The sequence below is a fragment of the Periplaneta americana genome, chromosome 6, assembly GCF_040183065.1.
Source record: "Periplaneta americana isolate PAMFEO1 chromosome 6, P.americana_PAMFEO1_priV1, whole genome shotgun sequence".
Classification (NCBI taxonomy): domain Eukaryota; kingdom Metazoa; phylum Arthropoda; class Insecta; order Blattodea; family Blattidae; genus Periplaneta; species Periplaneta americana.
The window spans coordinates 109,903,136-109,924,130 of NC_091122.1; the positions used below are offsets into that span (position 1 = coordinate 109,903,136).

At 36.5% G+C, this 20,995-nt stretch overlaps 1 protein-coding gene across 1 annotated transcript in view; it reads left to right on the top strand.

The window, feature by feature from the left end:
* Agps (alkyldihydroxyacetonephosphate synthase) overlaps positions 1-20,488 on the top strand; it is a 57,227-nt gene extending 36,739 nt beyond the window's left edge. The window contains exons 6-12 of the mRNA XM_069828759.1: positions 4,277-4,413; positions 7,246-7,424; positions 12,620-12,747; positions 15,090-15,267; positions 16,529-16,659; positions 17,892-18,006; positions 20,036-20,488. Of these exons, the coding sequence (XP_069684860.1) occupies positions 4,277-4,413; positions 7,246-7,424; positions 12,620-12,747; positions 15,090-15,267; positions 16,529-16,659; positions 17,892-18,006; positions 20,036-20,361 (1,194 nt within the window). The 3' untranslated portion in view covers positions 20,362-20,488. The remainder of the gene's footprint in view (positions 1-4,276; positions 4,414-7,245; positions 7,425-12,619; positions 12,748-15,089; positions 15,268-16,528; positions 16,660-17,891; positions 18,007-20,035) is intronic.
* The last annotated feature ends 507 nt before the right edge of the window (positions 20,489-20,995 follow it).

The window sequence follows — 20,995 nt, forward strand, 5'->3', positions numbered from 1 at the left end:
GCGTTAGCTAATTGAAGCAACGTCTCTTTTCCAGACTGTGTATAACTGCCATCTTGCAGTTTAATTGTGCTAACATTTCTGTTAGCACTTTTTGCCATTAGCTTCATGAATCTGGCACTGCTAGGAATACTTTCGATCCCTTCACAGTGCTCCCTCCATGATTGCCTTTTTGCTTTCCGAATAGCCTTGTTGTAACTGGTGAGTTCCCTCTGATAGGTAATCCAATCACCAGTTCTCCTAGCAAGTTTGAAAAGTTTCCTTGTATTACGTCTAAGTTCGCTTAGCTCTTTTGACCACCAAGGAACCAATCTTGGCGAGCCTGCGACCTTAGCATGGCAATTATCATAATATGATAGGAGAATTGACTGTTGCAACTGGTCAACTGCAAACTCCACATCTATTATAGAACGAATGTCCCTTGATATACCCGCTGTCAATGCCGAAAGGTCCATCCTGTATGCATCCCAGTCGGTATTCCTCGGATTCCTAATGATCACTGGATTAGTGATCTGTGATTTAATTCTAAAGTATATATATCTATGATCAGATGCAGACGTATCTGATGATACATACCAGTTAGAAACTAGGTCCTCAACCAATTTAGTCCCCAGCGTTAGATCAATAACTTCCCTTCTCTGTGAATTAACAAAAGTTGGTTCGTTACCTTTGTTTAGAATATTCAGGTCCGTACTTACCAGATATTCCAGCAGCTGTTCGCCCCTTGGATTGATGTCGGTGCTTCCCCACAGCACATGGTGAGCGTTGGCATCAGTCCCTATGATGAGTTCCTTACCCGTTTCCTTGCAGTGGGAGACGAGTCTCCTCACCGTTTCCGATGGCGGGTTAGGTTCATCATAAGGAAGGTAGGCAGATGAGAATTGTAAAATCCTCTTTCTGCCCCCCTCCCTTATGGACGTCTCTATAGTAGTTACATCCCTGGAACAGAACTCTACTTTAAGCAAAGCATTCATCCAGTCTCTAACATAAATGCAAGTTCTTGGATTGTCAGTATTGGGGCAGTAAAGAGTGCCTCCAGTACAGTTAACTCCCCTAACAAATCCCCTGTATACCCATGGTTCTTGTATGAGAGCAATGTCTATATTTTCACTAGCCAGTTTCTTGCTTAGTAAGGCAGAAGCTGCCTTGCAATGGTGAAGGTTAATTTGAATTACTTTCATAATTACCCAATTAAAATACTCACTTATACAGCCTCTTGAGCGGGAATTTCCTCCGGGATTCCAGTCTCCATGGACTCCGGAGAATCATCCACTCCAGCAGCTGCCTCTTGAGCGTCTTGAGTCGCCTTTTTATTGGGGTCGAGTAGGATCTTGAATTGATCCTTGTCTACCCCAGTATAGGCGGTCAGCCCCTTCTCTGAAATTTTTGCAGCCGATTCCTGGTCTATCAGCAAAATTAAACGCTGACCAGTTGAATCGGTCTGTTTATTAACCACTTTCCAGTGCTCTGTGCAGAGCCCTTGATTAAGTAGTTGAACTCGTTTCAGCAGCACCTTAGGATGCGAGGTCGTAAGATCCCGGGTCCTAAAGGCTACCTTAACTGGTTTGGGTAGTTCCTTGGCATCCATTACCTTTAGAACAAAATTATCCCTAATTGTTGTTCCATTAAGGCATTTCTGGAGCCATAAACATGAGTTCTGATCCTCACAATAGTAGATCAGGGCCCCATCCTGTAATGAAAATGTCCTGAAGAGTGGTAGAGGCTCGCCAGATTGCGCGCCGTCTAATCCCCTCAGGATCGCTGCCTGAATGTGACCAATGTCACTTTCTATTAGCTTGTCATCAGGATATGATGTCCCGACGATAGCCATTTTAAAAGTTGCTAAGGCCTCGCTGTAAGAGACTTCAGGAACAATGCCCTTGGGTCTCTTTACAGGCTGAGTCCCTGCCGAGGGTGGAGTGGCAGTGCTAGACCTAGTCCTCTTGGGAGTCTTTGGTTCGGCTCCGCTCACAACACCAGTGGGTAGAGCTGAAGGGCCTGGGTGCGCAGTGCTCCCGGCTCTCAACATCGCTTCCCTTTCCCTTCTCCTTCTCTTTCTTTTTGCCCCTAATAGCCTTTTCGAGCCCAGGTGCAGCCTGTTTATGGAAGAGGCAGTGATCCCCATCCCTTTATCCGATGTTAGATGTCTCTCAGCTGGAGAGTTTCTAACATCCTCTTTTGTTCTTGTGTCCTGCATTTTGGTCCCACGAGAACCGGGGAACTAAAGGTCACCCAACACAGCCCTGAATATGTTGGGAAGGCCAAGTACTGCAGGGTGTCGCCTGGTGCCCTACAGAGATCGTTAGCGACACTGAATATTTTGCTACCCCAGTGCCATTCAGTTCGGCACGATGCTTTCCACCTTGGCTTGGGTAGACCAACCCATACACCAAAGTGGTGCTCCAACTGGGAGTCCCATCAAGGTTCTCCAGCTGGGAGCCCCAATTGGGTTGGATTTCAGTTGGTATTTTGGTAAGCTGCTTCTTTGTCAGGTACCTCCACCGGGATCTCTCTGGCATGAGTAACTCTACCAGTACAGCCCCCGGTTTCATTGGTACTCACAGGCTCCCCCACCAACGTCAAGGTCCTGCGGCTACTAGGGGGAGACGCTGAGGATAAAAAATGGAATATTTTAATCAATAAACCAGAAATAATTCCACAAACACCCCGTAAAATGGCAGTAGCAAAATTTAGACTAATTATGGAACATGATTATTTAGCAAAACATCTAAACAAATTGTCCCCTGTGCAACAAAGGAGAGGAAATTGCTGAAGAACATCTTCAAACCTGTGAAGCTCTACCTGTTGGATCCATCACAGAGAGATACTGGAGAGCGAGAGAGCTAATGGCTTCATTGCCAGAGCCAAGCATTTGATAGCATTTTAGAATATACACCCGTGCCTCTGGTAGTATGTAGACTAAAATTCTAGTGGAACCTTAATGTGTAAATTGTTTAAGTTTTTTTCTATTATAAGTCCAATAAATTGTGGAATCAAAACAACTCCAATAGATTCTATGAGATTCCTCACTAATATTAACAGCATCAAAATGACTATAGAAAAAAAAGCACTGATTCAATATGAAAAACTTATCAGTTTACCAGGAAACAATTGGCATTCATACAGTCCTCTCTGTAGATTGAAAACTCAAAAAAGTTTCATATCCATTGTTCAAGAATTAAAACAGAAAATCATTATCCTGAATTTAAAAGAAAACTTACAAATTAAACCAAACCCTTTAATTCTATTAAATATAGAATATAATCTAAATTTAACAGAAGAAATACTGAAATCAGAAGTAAACACTGAAATAATGAAATAGTTATCTTTAGAGACAATTAATATTAGGTACCCTCCACAAAACTGGCTTCATTTATACACCAACGGATCCTTGATCTCCAGAGAACAAGGTGCCGGTGCAGGTGTTACGTGCTGTCTCTTCTCACTTTATAGATCTCTTGGATATGGAACAACAAGTTTTGATGGTGAAATCATTGCAATAAGTGAAAGTCTCAGGAATCTTCTATGCCACATCAATAAATTTAAGAATGCAGTTATATTGTCAGACTCCAAAGCAGCCATTCTATCAATCGTCTCTAAACACACACCTTCATCTCAAACAGCAAAATAACTAAAATGCTCTCTCAATTAATATCACTCAATAAAAGAATTGTATTCCAATGGATACCATCCCATTGTGGAATCCTGGGAAATGAGAATGTGGATGCTTTAGCAAAGAAGGGTAGCACTGCTACTTACAGACCTGTTACTAAATCTACATATTACTCTGTGAAAAGATTTATTAAATCTACATACTTAGACTCCAACAAACAAAATTTGATAACACAGTCCCAAGGGAAAAAATGGAACTCTCTGCATCATAATCCACAGTTAATTCCCAATGTACCACGAAAATCGTCTGTAGCTGCATTTAGATTGGCAACAGGCCATGATTGTTTGGCCAAACACCTGCATGGAATTGGAATATATCAGTCCCCTAACTGCCCATTGTGCAACTCAAACCAAGAAATGGATTCGGAACACCTCAAAATCTGTGCTTCAGCGGCTGGCCATGATAATATCTTTGAAAAATATTGGAGTGCAAGAGGTCAAATGACTTTATTGTCAAACGCCTGGCATTAGAAAACAACAACAACAACATAAATTGTATCAGGATTTGACATTAAAGAATCACAAGTCCTTGAAGACTTTTGAGTTTGGCAGTTTGACTGTCTGCTTCAGATTGTGTTTGTTTTCATGTTGAAATTTGTTTCAATAGAACCGCATTCTGTGGGTGGATCGAGAAAATCTGGTGGCCTGCTGTGAGGCTGGGATCATTGGCCAGGACTTGGAACGGGAGCTCCTTCAGCAGGGATTCACTACAGGTCATGAACCTGACTCGTATGAGTTCTCAAGGTCAGTGAGACATTTTCTTTCTGTCATGGCTGGTAATTCAGGCCTTCTCTTAGCAATATTCTATTTTCTATTCTTTCTCTGTCTGCTTTTCATTTTTGTCTTATATTTGTCTATTTTGTTAAATCCAGACATTTGAGATGGGCAGGACATGTAGTACGAATGGGCAAATCCAGAAATGCATATAGAATGTTAGTTGGGGGCTGGAGGGAATAAGACCTTTGGGGAGGCCAAGACGTAGATGGGAGGATAATATTAAAATGAATTTGAGGGAGGTGGGATATGATGGTAGGGACTGTATTAATCTTGCTCAGGATAGGGATCGATGGCAGGCTTTATGAGGGTGGCAATGAACCGCCGGGTTCCTTAAAAGTCATAAGAGAGACAGGGTTTTCATGCACTATCATATTGTAAAATATGCATGCATCCATACACTATCAAATGGCCAAATATGCACAATAAAGGAAAAAAAAAAAAAAAAAAAAACACTGAAAATATGCACTATCAAAATTGAAACTTACATTTTATTTTCGAATGGCACAATGTACTACTAACAGTCTTTTCAAATTTCTAAGATATTCTTTTCCCTTGATCCACTGTGCCACAAGATCTCTTCACAAACATTTAATCGGGGGCATTACAACACTTCACAAATCACCACAGAACACAAATACAGTAGCTAATTCACAAAACACCTGTACATGTAGCCTATTACAGACCTTCTACCTATCTACCTTTCCAAATTAAAGGCATGTTAGGGGAAGCATGTTAGTGCTATTGTCGCCAAACTACAAAATATGGGAGGGAGCAGAAGAGGCATCCTTCTAATAATAATTTTAGCCTCAGGGTAAGACTTGTATAGAACAGGAATGTGGAATTCCAGTGTGACAATACAATGAGAGGATTAGCTAGTAAGGTTCAAAGTCTTCAGATAGAAACCCTGCAAACCGTTAGCATTTCACTTATATTTTTCAGTACATATACTCAAATACCATAAACTCAGAAATACCAAACTCTATGAGGCAACATTTATAAAATGCAGTATCATGCGATTTAATATAAAATATGCATTGAAACTATACAAATGGACGTAATATGCAACATAAACCTCAAAATATGCATTATTAAACTTAAAATCTAAAAAACCATGCATTATGCATGAATTTACCACTAAAAATGCCAAAACATCCAAATATGCATGGAAAAAATATACATATTGCGAATCAATAAGCCATGAAACGGATATTTACGAAGTTTGAGAACTGTAGCAAGCTTATATAAAAACATGCATTGGCATGGAAATCCTGTCTCTAGTCATAAGTAAGTAAGTATTTGTCTATTTTGTCATGTGAGTGCTCTAAGTAAATTCTAATATTTTCATTACTTATATCGTCCAATTTTTTATATCATTTACTGTTCTTAAAAACTTAATTTATACATACTGGATTTATTTCTTTCCCTTTTGTATGTATCCATATGTGACTGTCATAAAAATCATTGGTATTACTTGAATCTTATAAAAATTTTTCTCCCTTCTTGGTTTTCTTTGTCAAATTATTTGTATTTTATCACAATTTGATTCAAATTTGTGTACGTAATTTGTTATTATCTTCATAATAACTGTAAATTGTATCACATTCTGAGTAAATAAAATATTACTTCAGTTATTACAGAGATATGTACTTTACCAATTTTGTGTTTTGTATGCAAAAATTTGTCGTGGGAATGCTTTATACCAATATTGACTTACAGTTCTGAAAATGAAACTTGTGTCGAAAAATGCGTACCTTGACGAAATATTTGTGTACTAGTCTCATTAACACTCCGCAACTTGGTTTTGACCTTGTAACATTTGAAAATTGTGTTCAGTAAATAGATAACTTGGAATTCGTTCAGCTTTAAATAGAAAGATAATGAAGCATTGTTTTGAAATGCTTATTTAGAGTGAGAGTCCAAGTTTCACAACCATGCAGAATAACCTGTAATGTAACTGTTTTATAATAAATTGTAACTTTTAGCTTTTTTTGAAAGCAGACTAGATGACAAAAGCTTCTCAACTGAATAATAACAAGCATTTCTCATATTTATTCAGCGTTTAATTTCCTCTCGAGTGTCATTTATATTCGTTAGTGTTGCTCCAAGATATTTGCATTTTCCACCTTTTCCAAGGATAAATTTCCAATTTTTATAGTTTTATTAACAAGTTAAAATGGTGAAAGATTAATAGGATAATCATTGACAAATATGAGTCGGAATACTAAGACTAATAAAAGGGACTGTTACAAGCAGAAATAGAGAAAAGGGATAGCAAATATACCAACGAAAGATGAGAAGTGTGTTATGAATAGTGGTAAACAGGCATATAGGATAAAATTATTATAATATTAATGTTTCAGGTAGGAAGGAAGAACTGAAATTCTTTTTCAGTGAGGGCTATCAAGGTTTTATTATCAGAAAGAAAAGGGGGGGGGGGGGGAATTGAAACTATTTGTAGTATAGTAATATGTGTGAAAGTGATATGGAATCTTGTGACAGATAATGAAGGAAATTATTATTATTATTATTATTATTATTATTATTATTATTATTATTATTATTATTATTGTTAGTATTATTATTATTGTTAGTATTTTATGTAACAAGGCTTTCAACTGCTGCTGCTACATTTGTTTACCTTCAAAATTATTGATATGATGGTTTTATATCATTATCTTTGTTTTTAAAACCTGTTGTTGGAAAAGTGTCATTTATTTAAATATGATATTAATTTTCTAATTATGAAAAGAGAATAATGAAGACTGTTGCTAAGTAACTGATTGTTATTGTTTTGTTTAGCTTGGGAGGCTGGGTTGCCACACGAGCATCAGGCATGAAGAAGAACGTGTATGGTAACATAGAAGATCTCCTGGTTCATGTGCGCATGGTGAGCCCTTCAGGTGTGCTGGAGAGGAGCTGTCAAGTGCCCAGAATGTCCTGTGGTCCAGACTTCAATCATGTGGTGCTAGGCTCCGAAGGTTAGTTGCTTAATTTATTAATGTGGCTTCATGAAACTGTTCAGTTCAATGTTTGCAGTGTTTGGAAGCTCGATTCTTTGTAATTACCTTTACAATTTTCACTAACAGCCAACCCTTTGGCTCCCGGTGCTTCCAGCAACTGACTTACAATATTATCTTCGACAATTACCATGGATGACACTAGTGTCTCACCTCCTTTCTCCAACTTCGTAATTGCTTCCAATAAAACACAATAATGTATTGCTGTAAAGGCAAAATCATCACTGATTTGTTTTTAGCGCAGAAGTTTTTTCACCTTGTGAATTGAAGCAGTTTTGTCTTTTGATACAGCATTGATTACCTCATGTATCTTGTTCAAATCATTGGTGTAATATATGGCAGCAAAGATCCAGATTCCCCATTTGTTTAAAATCGATTGTGGAGGTAGAGTGAGTTCTGGTGATTACTTACTTGCTTACTTATGGCTTTTAAGGATCCCGGAAGTTCATTGTCATCTGCCATTAGTCCCTATTCTGTGCAAGATTAATCCAGTCTCTATAATTGTATCCCACCTCGCTCAAATCAATTTTAATATTCTCCGTCCATTTACGTCTTTGCCTCTCCAAAGGTCTTTTTCCCCTCCAGCCTCCCAACTAACACACTATATGCATTTCTGGATTCACTCATATGTGCTACATGCCCTGCCCATCTCGGACGTCTGGATTTAATGTTCCTAACAATGTGTGCAGTTCTGCATTTTGTAATTTCTGCATTCTCCTGTAACTTCATCCTTCTTAGCCCCAAATATTTTCCTAAGAATCTTATTCTCAATCACCTTTAACCTCTGTTTCTCTCTCAAAATGAGAGTCAAGTTTCACAAACATACAGAACAACCGGTAATATAACTGTTTTATGAGTTCTGGTGCTACGTCCTTAAAAGTCCGGATTCAGGAGGGGGATTTTAGGAAAACTTTTTTGTTCTTCGAAGTCAACTTGTCTATATATGGATATAAATTTTTTCTTTTTTGGCGATTCTGTGCAACCCATGAGTTAGACATCTGAGATGGAGTATTTTTGGGAAGAGAACTTTCAAGTCTTTGCTGGATTTTTTTCATATAAGTTCCCCCCACCCCTCCCACTCCCACCCAATCTGTGACAAAAAGCAGGACATCATCATGTCACATTCCATCTGGTCAAAGTAGCATTAAAGCATTTGTATATAACTGTGTCACAGAAATGTGAGGTCCACCTTTATATGTAGAGTTGTTTGACAAATGTATAACTGTGCCACTGAGAAACTATGTGCTTCCTCCATCTGTTCTATCGTCATAAGAAATATTATGATCAGACAGTGCATTTCTTCCATAGTTCCAATGATGACGATGGCCATGTAATATCCCGTTACATCTGTAGTGTCATTATTGGAGATGTAATTTTCTTCGCCGAAACTCTAGTACAAATATTCTGCAGAGGCTCTTCATAGTAGACAATGAAATATGTTTTCCTTAGTATGAACTTCAATAGAACCTCTTCCTTCTTGTATTCCTGCAGAAACATTCAGACTTGTTTCCCAGTTTCCAGAAAAAACATCCCGATTCTAATGAAAGCTTTGCATAGATCAAGAGATAATTGTGATTATCTGCTGGATGTTGCAACTGATGGTGGAATTACAGAATCTTCTTCTTCCCAGCCATTGTAGAATTCTCACATATATGTTTGGCTGTTGCAAAATGTTGATTTATAAAAGTATCCTTTTTCTTAGTTAATAGATATTTCACATATTTTGCACAAGAGAAGAGTACCATCAGTAGAAAGTGTGTCCATGCTGAATTCACTGACAACCATTTACTACTTATCAATGCTCACAATATTGGCATGATAGAACTGTGCACACGAACAACACTTCAGCTGTCTTTAATAAGTTCAGCAATAGACTAACAAGACTGAAGTGAAATATGAAACTGAACTGAAAATTGAAATTCATTGTCAGTTTCTATCGGCGACCAAGATTAAATGTTGATTGTTCAGTTTAATTTCTTGTAATGGGAGTGCAGTGAAGTGCAAACTAACTGAAAGCTTTTGTCGTCCTCCTCCTTCTCCTCCTCCTCCTACTAGCTTTTGCCTAATGATAATGCAGTGGATTGCAAACTAATTTGTGACCTTTTGTACAAAGAAAATAAAATAAATTGAATTAATTAATGATTACTGGTATGTGAATATTTCTGTGTCCTCCAAATTTCGCAAAATTCCATGCAATAATCGCCCAAATGGCGTTAGTCACAACTATTCTTAAATAAATAGGTCTCTCTTCTAGTTCGATTAACTAAAATGTGTCTCAGTGAAACATACAGCAGAGTCTGTATAGGTCAATTACTGTCAGATGGGTTTCCAATTCACTGTGGGCTAAAGCAAGGAGATGCACTATCACCTTTACTTTTTAACTTTGCTCTAGAGTATGCCATTAGGAAAGTCCAGGATAACAGAGAGGGTTTGGAATTGAACGGGTTACATCAGCTTCTTGTCTATGCAGATGACGTGAATATGTTAGGAGAAAATCCACAAATGATTAGGGAAAACACGAGAATTTTACTTGAAGCAAGTAAAGAGATAGGTTTGGAAGTAAAAACCGAAAAGACAAGTATATGATTATGTCTCATGACGAGAATATTGTACGAAATGGAAATATAAAAATTAGAAATTTATCTTTTGAAGAGGTGGAAAAATTCAAATACCTGGGAGCAACAGTAACAAATATAAATGATACTCTGGAGGAAATTAAACGCAGAATAAATATGGGAAATGCCTGTTATTATTCGGTTGAGAAGCCACAAAGGGAAACACTGAAGGAGGAAGATTCGATCCGGTGTTGTGGATTAAATTCAGCTTAGCTCAGTGGTCAGAGCACTTGGTACGTATAACCAAGGACCCAGGTTCGATCCCCGGTGCCGGAACGAATTTTTCTCCTCAAATATTAATTGAGAAGCTTTTATCATCCAGTCTGCTGTCAAAAAATCTGAAAGTTAGAATTTATAAAGCAGTTATATTACTGGTTGTTCTTTATGGTTGTGAAAATTGGACTCTTACTTTGAGAGAGGAACATAGGTTAAGAGTGTTTGAGAATAAGGTGCTTGGGAAAATATTTTCGGCTAAGAGGGTTGAAGTTACAGGAGAATGGAGAAAGTTACACAACATAGAACTGCACGCATTGTATTCTTCACCTGACATAATTAGGAAATTAAATCCAGACGTTTGAGATGGGCAGGGCATGTAGCACGTATGGGCGAATCCAGAAATGCATATAGAGTGTTAGTAGGGAGGCCGGAGGGAAAAAGACCTTTGGTGAGGCCGAGACGTATATGGGAAGATAATATTAAAATGGTTTTGAGAGAGGTGGGATATGATGAGACTGGATTAATCTTGCTTAGGATAGGGACCAATGGCAGGCTTATGTGAGGGCAGCAATGAACCTCCGGGTTCCTTAAAAGCCAGTAAGTGAGTAAGTAAGTAAGTAAATAGGTCTCCCTTTATGTAGCCCAAACAGCAAAAATATCGCACGATCTGGCATCCATGCTAATCGCTTTCAATAAAATTCGATCTGTCAAAGAACTGATTCTTTTTCTCTCTCAGCACTGTTTACTTGGAATGTATAGAAACTGAAATTTAACAGTTGATACAGCATCGTTAAGTACAAATAAAAAACAAGAGCCAATGGCATACATAATATCTAACAGAAGTTCGCCGAGTTAGCTTTGTCTTCCTCCAGACTAGCCAGTCTGGGTTCGATCCTGGCGGGGTCAGAAATGTTCATGTAAAATTTCTACCTCGAGACTAGAAGAGATGGCAGTGCACAACTTCTAATCACTAGATTGTGCACCAATATGCCTGGGTTAAATTCGAAATTTCTCCCTTGGTGCTATTTGACAGGAATAGGCTATGTGCCGACATCGAGTTTTCCCTTCTACCTTCCTCATTTTCATCATCATCATCATCATCATCCATTCCATACACTATACTTACACGAACACTTACACATACACTCACTCTAGTACACGGTATAACTCTCCAAGATACACATCATGTACAGTAGTGGCAAAAAAAACCGGACTGGAATAATCAAAGTCCCCGAAATGAGCCACTGTGCATGCCATGCCCGCATTCACAAGATAGCGAGTAATCTATTGAAATTGTTGTAGTTTCGACTGCTGACGTAGCCCATTTCGAAAGCCATTAGAAAATAAGCTGGTAAAATTCATGTTCTGGTAAAATATCGCTGCAATCGAAAAGTATTGGGAATAAATTTGAATAAGGAAAAAAAAAAGTTTCCTTCCCAGGCAGGCTTCGAACCACGAAAGTCTTAGTTACCAGTCTATCGTGCTCTGGAGTGAACAAGGCTCTGAAATCAGCTACAAGGGTCGGTCCAGTTTTTTTGCCACTTCTGTACAGTGTGGCCTGCGGAAGTGGTGTGCATCTAGAAAATGGGTCGCAGTCAGTGCTGTCATGGTAATATTTCTCTTGGCCATATGCCCCACCCCTTGTTTTCTCCCTTGAAATATATTTTACTCTCCTCTCTCTATCTCTCTGACTGTCATTTAATGATTTTTTTAATATTAAAGAAGAAGTAAAGAAATTGTTTTTCTTTACATTTTAATTGTACAAGCAGCTTGATTTAAAGAATACATCATGTAGCCCCACCATAGATGCACACTTGTCTCGAATCTTGGAGTGTGTATTTGCAGCACTTCTTGTTTTTCAACCATTATTTTATACCAGTGCTGCAGAGGTGGACAATTTTTTTTATGAACATCAAACAAAATACATTAGGAATAGCAAGAGATGATCTAAGATATGTACAGATCTCCACATACAAAATCATATGCCGTATGGCTCCATACAGACAAAATTTTCTTTTCCCCATACGATTAATTAAAAAAATTGTAGGTTCCCGTATGATGTATAGCCCCGTATAGCACTGGTCACAGTCTGTCATTTATCCACAATATGCAGAACCTGAATCACGTAAAGTGAATTGGGTAGGTATTGGATACATACATATCTAATAGAAAAACCTTGCAACAATTTATTGCCTCTTTTATTTTTGAAACTGCAGTATATAGGATTCTTGTTTAGGCCTTGAGTATTGAGTAGGCAATGAGTAATTTTAATTCGACTGTTTGTAAGAGTGCTAGTGCTTTACTTCGATCCTTTCTTTTGTCCAGGTACTATGGGGGTCATTACTGAAGTGATAATTAAGGTGCGGCCTTTGCCGAAGTGCAAGAAATATGGTTCCATTGTATTTCCGAACTTTGAATCTGGTTTGTTGTGCATGCGTGAAGTTGCAAGACAGGTAAGTTAAATATATGAATAATTGATTGGCTCACTTTCATCATATCGTTGTTAATAATATGTACAATAACCTGCTGAATTAGGAATCTACAAACAATACAACCATTTCCTGGAAAGTCTCTAAACTCTGTTGATGAAGTAATTTGTTGTAAGATAGTTGGAATGTTTAATGGAAATATTTAAATATTATTGCTTTGATAAAAATGTTATGTTTTATTTAACGAAGCTCGCAACTGCAGAGGTTATATCAGCGTCACCGGATGTGCCGGAATTTTGTCCTGCAGGAGTTCTTTTACATGCCAGTAAATCTACTGACATGAGCCTGTCGCATTTAAGCACACTTAAATGCCATCGACCTGGCCCGGGATCGAACCCACAACCTTGGGCATAGAAGGCCAGCGCTATACCAACTTGCCAACCAGGTCGACTGCTTTGATAATGATTCGCGTTATGACACTTCAGTATATAAATTAAAACTTTAAAACTTCATGATGTTGAAATGTTAAAAAAAAGATAATGCAACTTGAATTTGCCATTTCAGAGTTGTATTCTCTCTTGTTAGCAATCTACTCTGAAATGGTCATATGGCAAATTCAGGATTTGTTATCTTTTTTAACATTTTAACACTGTGAAGTTTTAAAGTTTTATTATATTTTATATCACGTCTTCATTGTATTAGTGTATCAACTTAAAATTGCTAGTTCAGAGAAAATGACTTATACAGGATGATACACGAATTTCTCCCCGGTTTATGGAGGTTATTCCTGAGATTATTTGGAACTAAAAATGTAAATAAATTAATGAGATCACATTCATAATTACGGAGTTACAAATTTTCACCTATCACCTGGCCTCCCTGTCTCCAGATTTAACACCCTTAGATTACTGCATTTAGGGGTGTATCAGGTTAAGGTACAAACAAGTGAAGAGTTGCTTCAACACATTCTGGATGCTGCGGCGACAATAGAGAACAAACGTATGAAGCAGTGAAATGCTACACGTGCTGTTCACACTCATGCGAACTGTTGCCTTGAGATTCAGGGAGACATTTTCGAAAATGTGATTTAAATGCACTCTCAATGAAAGAGACTGATACATAAAGAATCATTTGTTTGTATTTTAATTATATTTTGCATTTTTGTTAGTGAAATCCTAAAATAAAAGTTTCTTTAGATGTTAAAGGAGTGGGTAATATCGTATAATTATTCTTTCCGAAGTTTTACGAACGTTAACATACATAACCAAATACGACCATTACTGACGTCAACATAGCATTAACGTTTAGCTTACGACGAGAGTACGAAAACTGTCTATTGTATTCTCGAGAACAGTTAAATAATAATTCCAGTTCTCTAAAACAGGTGGCCCTCTTTGTTTTGTCTCTGTATTCTTTTGCAGACACATCCCACAAACAAGGCACTTTCCATCAGTGCATTAATTTTATTCTAATGTATTTTCTTTCGTCCACTCCATTACTTCGAACAACTTACAGCCAACACCAAAGACAAATGATAGTATAAAAATGATCAAGATACGCACCACAAAATCAGAAGTTAGTTGTTGCTATGGAAACTGTACGAACTTTGCCAAACTGTACCGACACTGTACAAGCAAATGAATTGGCTTGACATGTTTTCCATTGCTGCTGGAAAACACGCCAACATGTTAAAAGTGTTAACTCCAACATACTGGGTCAACATGTTAAGTCATTTGAGACTTGAAATGTCCATATATATGTTAAATTCAACATGTTATATTTAACATGTTGTTGCTAAATGTTTAATAGTGGAGACGAGCCTTTAGATGTCATTTTCTCTTAACTAGCAATTTTGAGTTTATATACTAATGCACTGAGTGTGTGATATGCAGTATTAATAATGAGTAAAATAAAAGAATGGACACATACTTGAATATAAAATCTATATCAATTATATGACAGTTTATTTTATGTTTCTTAAATTCTGCGGCTTTTGAAAATCTCTTACACTTTTTGTTTATTTATCTATCAGAAATCTATCTGGTCTTGCAGGACATTTGGAGAGAAATTCACAATCTAAATTGGGATTTAGACTTTGGGACGTGAGGTACAGATAAGTAATTTTGTCTTCGAGTTTTTTTACATGCATTAAATAAAGTGAACTTTTAGGTTTACTTTTCTTCCAAAGAAAGTTGCGCTAATGCTTATCATACTTTAAAACTTCGTCACTGTGTGCCAGGTTTAAACTCATGAAGTTGAGATCGAATGCCAAGCATTGCAGCCATTAGATCACAAAGAATGTCTTCCAACACAAATTAAGCAAAAGTTCATGTAAACATTTCTGACATTGCTGTTTTGCTTGCTAGAGATGTCAACCTGCTTCCATAAGACTTATGGACAATGAGCAGTTCCGGTTTGGCCAGTCCTTGCGCCCAGCGCCAGGATACTTTGGTCTGTTACTAGATGGTCTGAAGAAGATATACATAACCAAGATAAAGGGGTTTGACGTTACACAGATGTGCGTCACAACATTGGTCTTTGAAGGTGAAGAATGTGAATTTAATATTTTAACTTAATGTAGTTCAGAAACAAGACACACATATTTATTTTTAATAATTAGAGTTCACAAGTAATGCCATATGGATAATGTTTGATTCCTAAAATATGAAGGTTTCAAGCTTGTCGGCCATTTTTTACTTTGTACGTTTTTGTTTTTGTTCATGAAGCTACTATTTTTGGAGTAGGCATATTAAGTATGAAAATAAATAATTTTGCAAGATTTCTAACATAAAACAAGATTGAATTTTCAGGCTTTCTAGGACATTTCGACAGTGTTGCGAATTATTTCTTTAGTCTTTTTTTTTTATCTTAATTAAATATGTCTTTGCACAAAAGCTCTTCAAATTGTGCATTTAAGAGATTCATGATATGTTTGAACATAGTAGAATTTGAGTCTTATGTATTATGTTTGAGAAACTGCTTATATATTCATAGGAACCTCTGTACCGTGAGTGCTTTAACTTAAAACATTAATAATGTAGGAGAAACATCTTAATTATTGACAGTAACTTTTCTGGATGTAAAGGAAATTATAGATTATAAAACTGGAAAAAAAATCTGATTATGAGTGCAGAGTTTATAAAACTGAAGAAAGTCAATGATATGTGTTTTAGGAATGGAGATTGTAGGTCATAAAATTGTAGAAAATCATAGGTATGAGAATGAGAATTATAGGTCTTAAAACTGGAAGAAATGATGGGATTTAGAATGGATATTATAATTATACTACTGAAGAAAATCGTGGGATAAGAATGGATACTGGTATTATCTTCTTCATCATCATCATCATCATCTTCATCTTCATCTGTAGACTTTTCCACTCAGTTGTGGGTCGTCTTGGAACATAGCCTCCTCCACAAAGTCCTGTCTTGCCACAATTTCTCCTCTTGAATTCTTTCGCAATTGTACCGGTAGCCTTTCTCTTTTAAATCTATGTGTACTTGATCTGACATGTAGTCCTTGGTTTTCCTAATGTTCTTACACCTTTGACTTTCATTTCCAATGCTCTTCTCAGTATTCTTCTTTCATTCATCATTTTCGAATGGCCGAACCATTTTAATCTCTTTTTCACTATTGTATCTTTTAATTTTTGAACTCCTAATGTCTGTCTAATAACTCCATTTCATCAGAAATGATATTGGTACCATAGTTTATAAAACTGCAAAATATTATTTGCATAAAAACGAATATTATCAGTTAAAAGATGAAGAAAGTTATATATAACGTCATCGTTTATTTTCAATAGGTGATCCAAAGGATGTAGAAATTCAAGAAAAGAAAATTTATGATATAGCAGCCAAGGTCGGTGGAATTCCAGCAGGGGAAGCAAATGGAGAACGAGGCTATATGTTTACCTTCGTTATTGCTTACATTCGAGTAAGTTTCCCTTTCTTGTGAGCATTGTTGTTCTTTAACATTTTTTTTTTATTGTCATTAACAAATTTAATCTCTAGTGGTCGTGGACTCAGTGTTGAGATATCTGTAAGACTGGTATTGCACTATCAAAGTTCTTTGACAAAGATCTTTTACAAAATATATATTATAAAATATATGGCAGTGTAATGGATTTTATTTTATAAAAGTTTCTTTGATAAAAATCTTTTATAAAATGCATGCATCTTGTTATCTTTTATAAAAGATTTTCCTAGCTTGAAACTAATATGGCAAAACGTAAATATTGTTGGACTGTTACTATGACCAATATGCTGATATGAAAATACGAAGCAAATGAAATGTTATAAAACACAAACACAAGGATTACAAAAACAGAAATAAAAGACTAGAAGTGTACATAAAAATAGCAAAAACTATAATTGTTTTACAGGAGTGATGCACAAATCTGAACAAACTCAAAATTATCTTCATCCACTCTCAAATAATTTATATGACTTTTAAACATTGTACCTTTTTTTTTAAGTGAGTTTTGGTGAATGCTTTTCTTGTCACATCTTGCAATCCATGATTTAACCCTCAGACGTTTTCTTTTCTGTTTATTTTTCAGCAATATGCATATTTTAATGTTCTGAATGAATTGTAACTAAACATGCATAGTACTGTTCACCATTCATTTTTGCATATCTGTGATCATAAAAAGATTTTATTTTGTTTAACTATAAATGGAAGCTGATGGCTCTTGTTCCTTAATTTTAAGTTATCTTTGATAAAATATTTTGTCATATTCTTTGTCAAAGAACTTTGATAGTGTAATATCTGCCTAAGGATTCCTTCTGAAACTTGGTAAATGTAAAATGGGTAAAAATAATTGCTTTTATTTTACACAAAGCTTGGTTAACGTTTGCATTGTGATATGTGATGGTGTATGTTTTTATTTGAAGCACAGAATATTTATATCAAGTGGCATATACGTATTTCATGGCTAGATGCTTTGAGAAATAAATTTTCTGCTTATGAAGATGAATTGCGTGTGAACTGTGTTGAAGTGCATGTTGCAACCTCATTTCTTTCGCTTTGTTTGCTCTTTTCCTGCATGAAGACTGACTCCTGCTTAATATATTATGTCAGTAAGTATTATATAACATGAGATATACGTAAGTCAAGCCTAACAGACTTTGTATTTGCTTTTTTTAATGAAGTTGCATTATTTACAGGATCTTGCCATGGAATTCAATATTGTTGCAGAGTCTTTTGAGACCTCAGTCTCGTGGGATCGCACTCTAACATTGTGTAACAATGTAAAGCATCGTTTAGCAAGAGAGTGCAAAGGTAATTATAGTCAAAAATAGAGTTGTGATATGTATTTTTGTGTTTTTGATATGGTTTTCCTCAGGGTCCATCAGAAGTCTCATGTTATGATCACACTTCGAAATAATATATCTACCAGCTGTTTCACACCTGTCATACCAGTATCACTTTTTCATTCACAGATTTGATTTACAGCCAAAAAACAGGTGTAATGGGACTTTTCCCCCCCACTCTATAGAGGGTGTTAAAAAGTATCCAATATTTTAGGAGGTGATAGTATGCATCGAAACAAGAAAATGTCTAATAAACATGGGTCCTACAACACATACTTTCTGAGATCCGAACACTTGTTCATAGGAGGTGCTCAATGCGACTCCATTCATGGAAATGCATTTCTCTGCCTTACAATACAGCAGACTACCAGATAATCATAATGTAGTTGACACCCCTGGCATGGAATAATGATACGTCACAAGGAATACTGAAAACAAAAGTCTGGTTGCGGATATGAACGGTGTTCAGCAGAAATGGTGTTGTGAATTTTCGTAATTAGTATGTGTAAGTTGATGAAAATCCCCATGCAGTCGAAGAAACAAGGCATCAGCACCGATTCTCAATTAACTTATGAGCAGGTGTTCTTGGTGATAGATTAATAGGGCCAAACATGCTACCACAGAGATTAACTGGGGATCGTAATCAGGACTTTCTTATTAACATATTATAACAAATTTGAAAGAGTGCGTGATTCCTTATGCCGAAGGGCAGAGGAATGCATTGCCAAGAATGGACGTCACATTGAGCACCTTCTATGAACATAAAATTTACTTCGTCATACGTTAAAAGTGTTAAAATTGTTAAAAAAAGGTATTTACCTTCGACAGACGGCCCGTTTCGACGCTATGTGTCGTCGTCTTCAGTGTCTCTTGAACCACTGGTGATCTTGACTCTGCGATGTGCAGTTGTCGATGGTAGGGGTGGGGGTGTGTTGCTCCTATGGTGGGGGTTGGCTGTTTGTATGTTTATGATGTATTATGGCGTCAAATAATGTGTGCGTATCGAATTGTAGTTGTGTGTTAAGTATATATTGTGGGTGTGCTATGAACAAGTGTTCAGATCTCAGAAAGTATGTGTTGTAGGACCTATGTTTATTAGACATTATTTTCTTGTTTTCATGCATACTAGCACCTCCTAAAATATTGGATACTTTTTTTTAACGTATATTGCTCAAAGTCAAACATTTTAACTCGTGAAATGGACATGCACTTACTTGGGTGGTTAGCAAGTATTCTTTAGCAGCTGTAACTATGTACTGTTCCATACACTATTTACAAAATAATCTCTTTGTTTAATGGGAACATTTGCACATTTTATACAGGATTGAAGTGAAATAATCCTGCAGATTGAAAGGGAGGATAGGGTACACTTAAATGAATTGAAAACCTGTATTGTGTTTTGTGATCTATCTATCTTCGTAGTGTATCCAGCTATTTGCTGACAACACGTGTTCCACTATGTTTCACTATGAATTTCCTCTTCTTATTGTCCAAGGTATGTTTTGTGATGAAATGCACAGTTGATTAGAAAATTGAGTTGGAAGTTTCAGCACTCTGGCAACATCACTGCTAACACTGTACTCAGATGTAAGAGGTCAACGAACTCAGGTCTGTCTCCCTAGATGAGCTACATCCAACCTCCCTCTCAGGTTACGACATTGCAATCTACTTGCATCATTCAGTGGCTTGAAATTAGTGGTTATTAAATTAAATTTATACGAAAACTATCCACTCTATTGAAATATGCCAGAGGAATAAATTATTCTTTGTTAGATTTTATATCGATATGGACAAAAATCACGATCCTGCTTGCAATAGTTATGGAATAGGAGGGTATTAAACATTTGGGAAAAAGCTATGAACTTCCCCCCCAATATGGTATTACAGTTTTTTGTTACATCATGAGCTATTTGCTCTGAAAATCTGCAAGCTTATTTCACTTTCACCCAGTATATTATGTTGATTCATTGTTGATATAGTTCTTCGTTACTTTGCAGCTGCTGGCATTCAGCATTACCTGATTACATGCAGAGTCACCCAAACCTATGATGTGGGTAGTTGTGTGTACTTCTATTTTGGATTCAGATGGAATGGTATTGGTGAAGCAGTTGAGATGTATGAGCGTCTAGAGGATATGGCACGTGATGAAATCCTGGCATCAGGAGGAAGTCTGTCTCATCACCATGGTGTGGGAAAATTACGCTCAAAATGGTTCCCATCACAAGTCTCCAAACTGGGTGTGGAACTTTACAATGCTACAAAAAGGCAGCTTGACCCCAAAAATATTTTTGCAAACGGAAATATAAATAAACTGCACTCTTGATTTTTCCATTTGTAATTTGATTGCAAAGATAGTAGTTGTATTGGTATTGGAACTTCATGGGCTAGTCAAAGTAATCAATTGTATAAATTTGAAAGAAATTGCCCCTTTTTTTTTTTTTTTTTTTTTTTTTTTTTTTTTTTTTTTAGTTAAAGAAGAGAAGGAAACTGGACGAATGTAATAACTATTACTGTTGCAGTCAATTTTGTTTTTTTATACCTCACAGAACTATTCTTTTCTTTTTTGCTATGCTTTTGTGTGTGTGTGCGTGTGTGTGTGTATTTTTGTGAGAAAGAGAACAGTTGTCACAAGACATATATACAGTATTAAATATGGGGCAGAAAGTAATGGAAATTTAAATTCAATTTCCTGTGTCTGTCTTAGTACAAAACTGATTATAGTAATTGAAATATAGCAGTTTGTGGTATGCCATTTCATGATATCACATACCGTACCAGTACTGGTGATGTCAGCTGCAGATGGTTAAGGCATAGAAGATGTACAAGGTTTGTGTTTCCTAATGCTTGCAAATAGTCTTTTTTTATTGATTGTCTTTGCAAAATTTAAATAATACAGTTACATATTTCAGCAGTATTTCACTTTCTAGTTCAGTTATGTATGTTCTACTGAATAGATA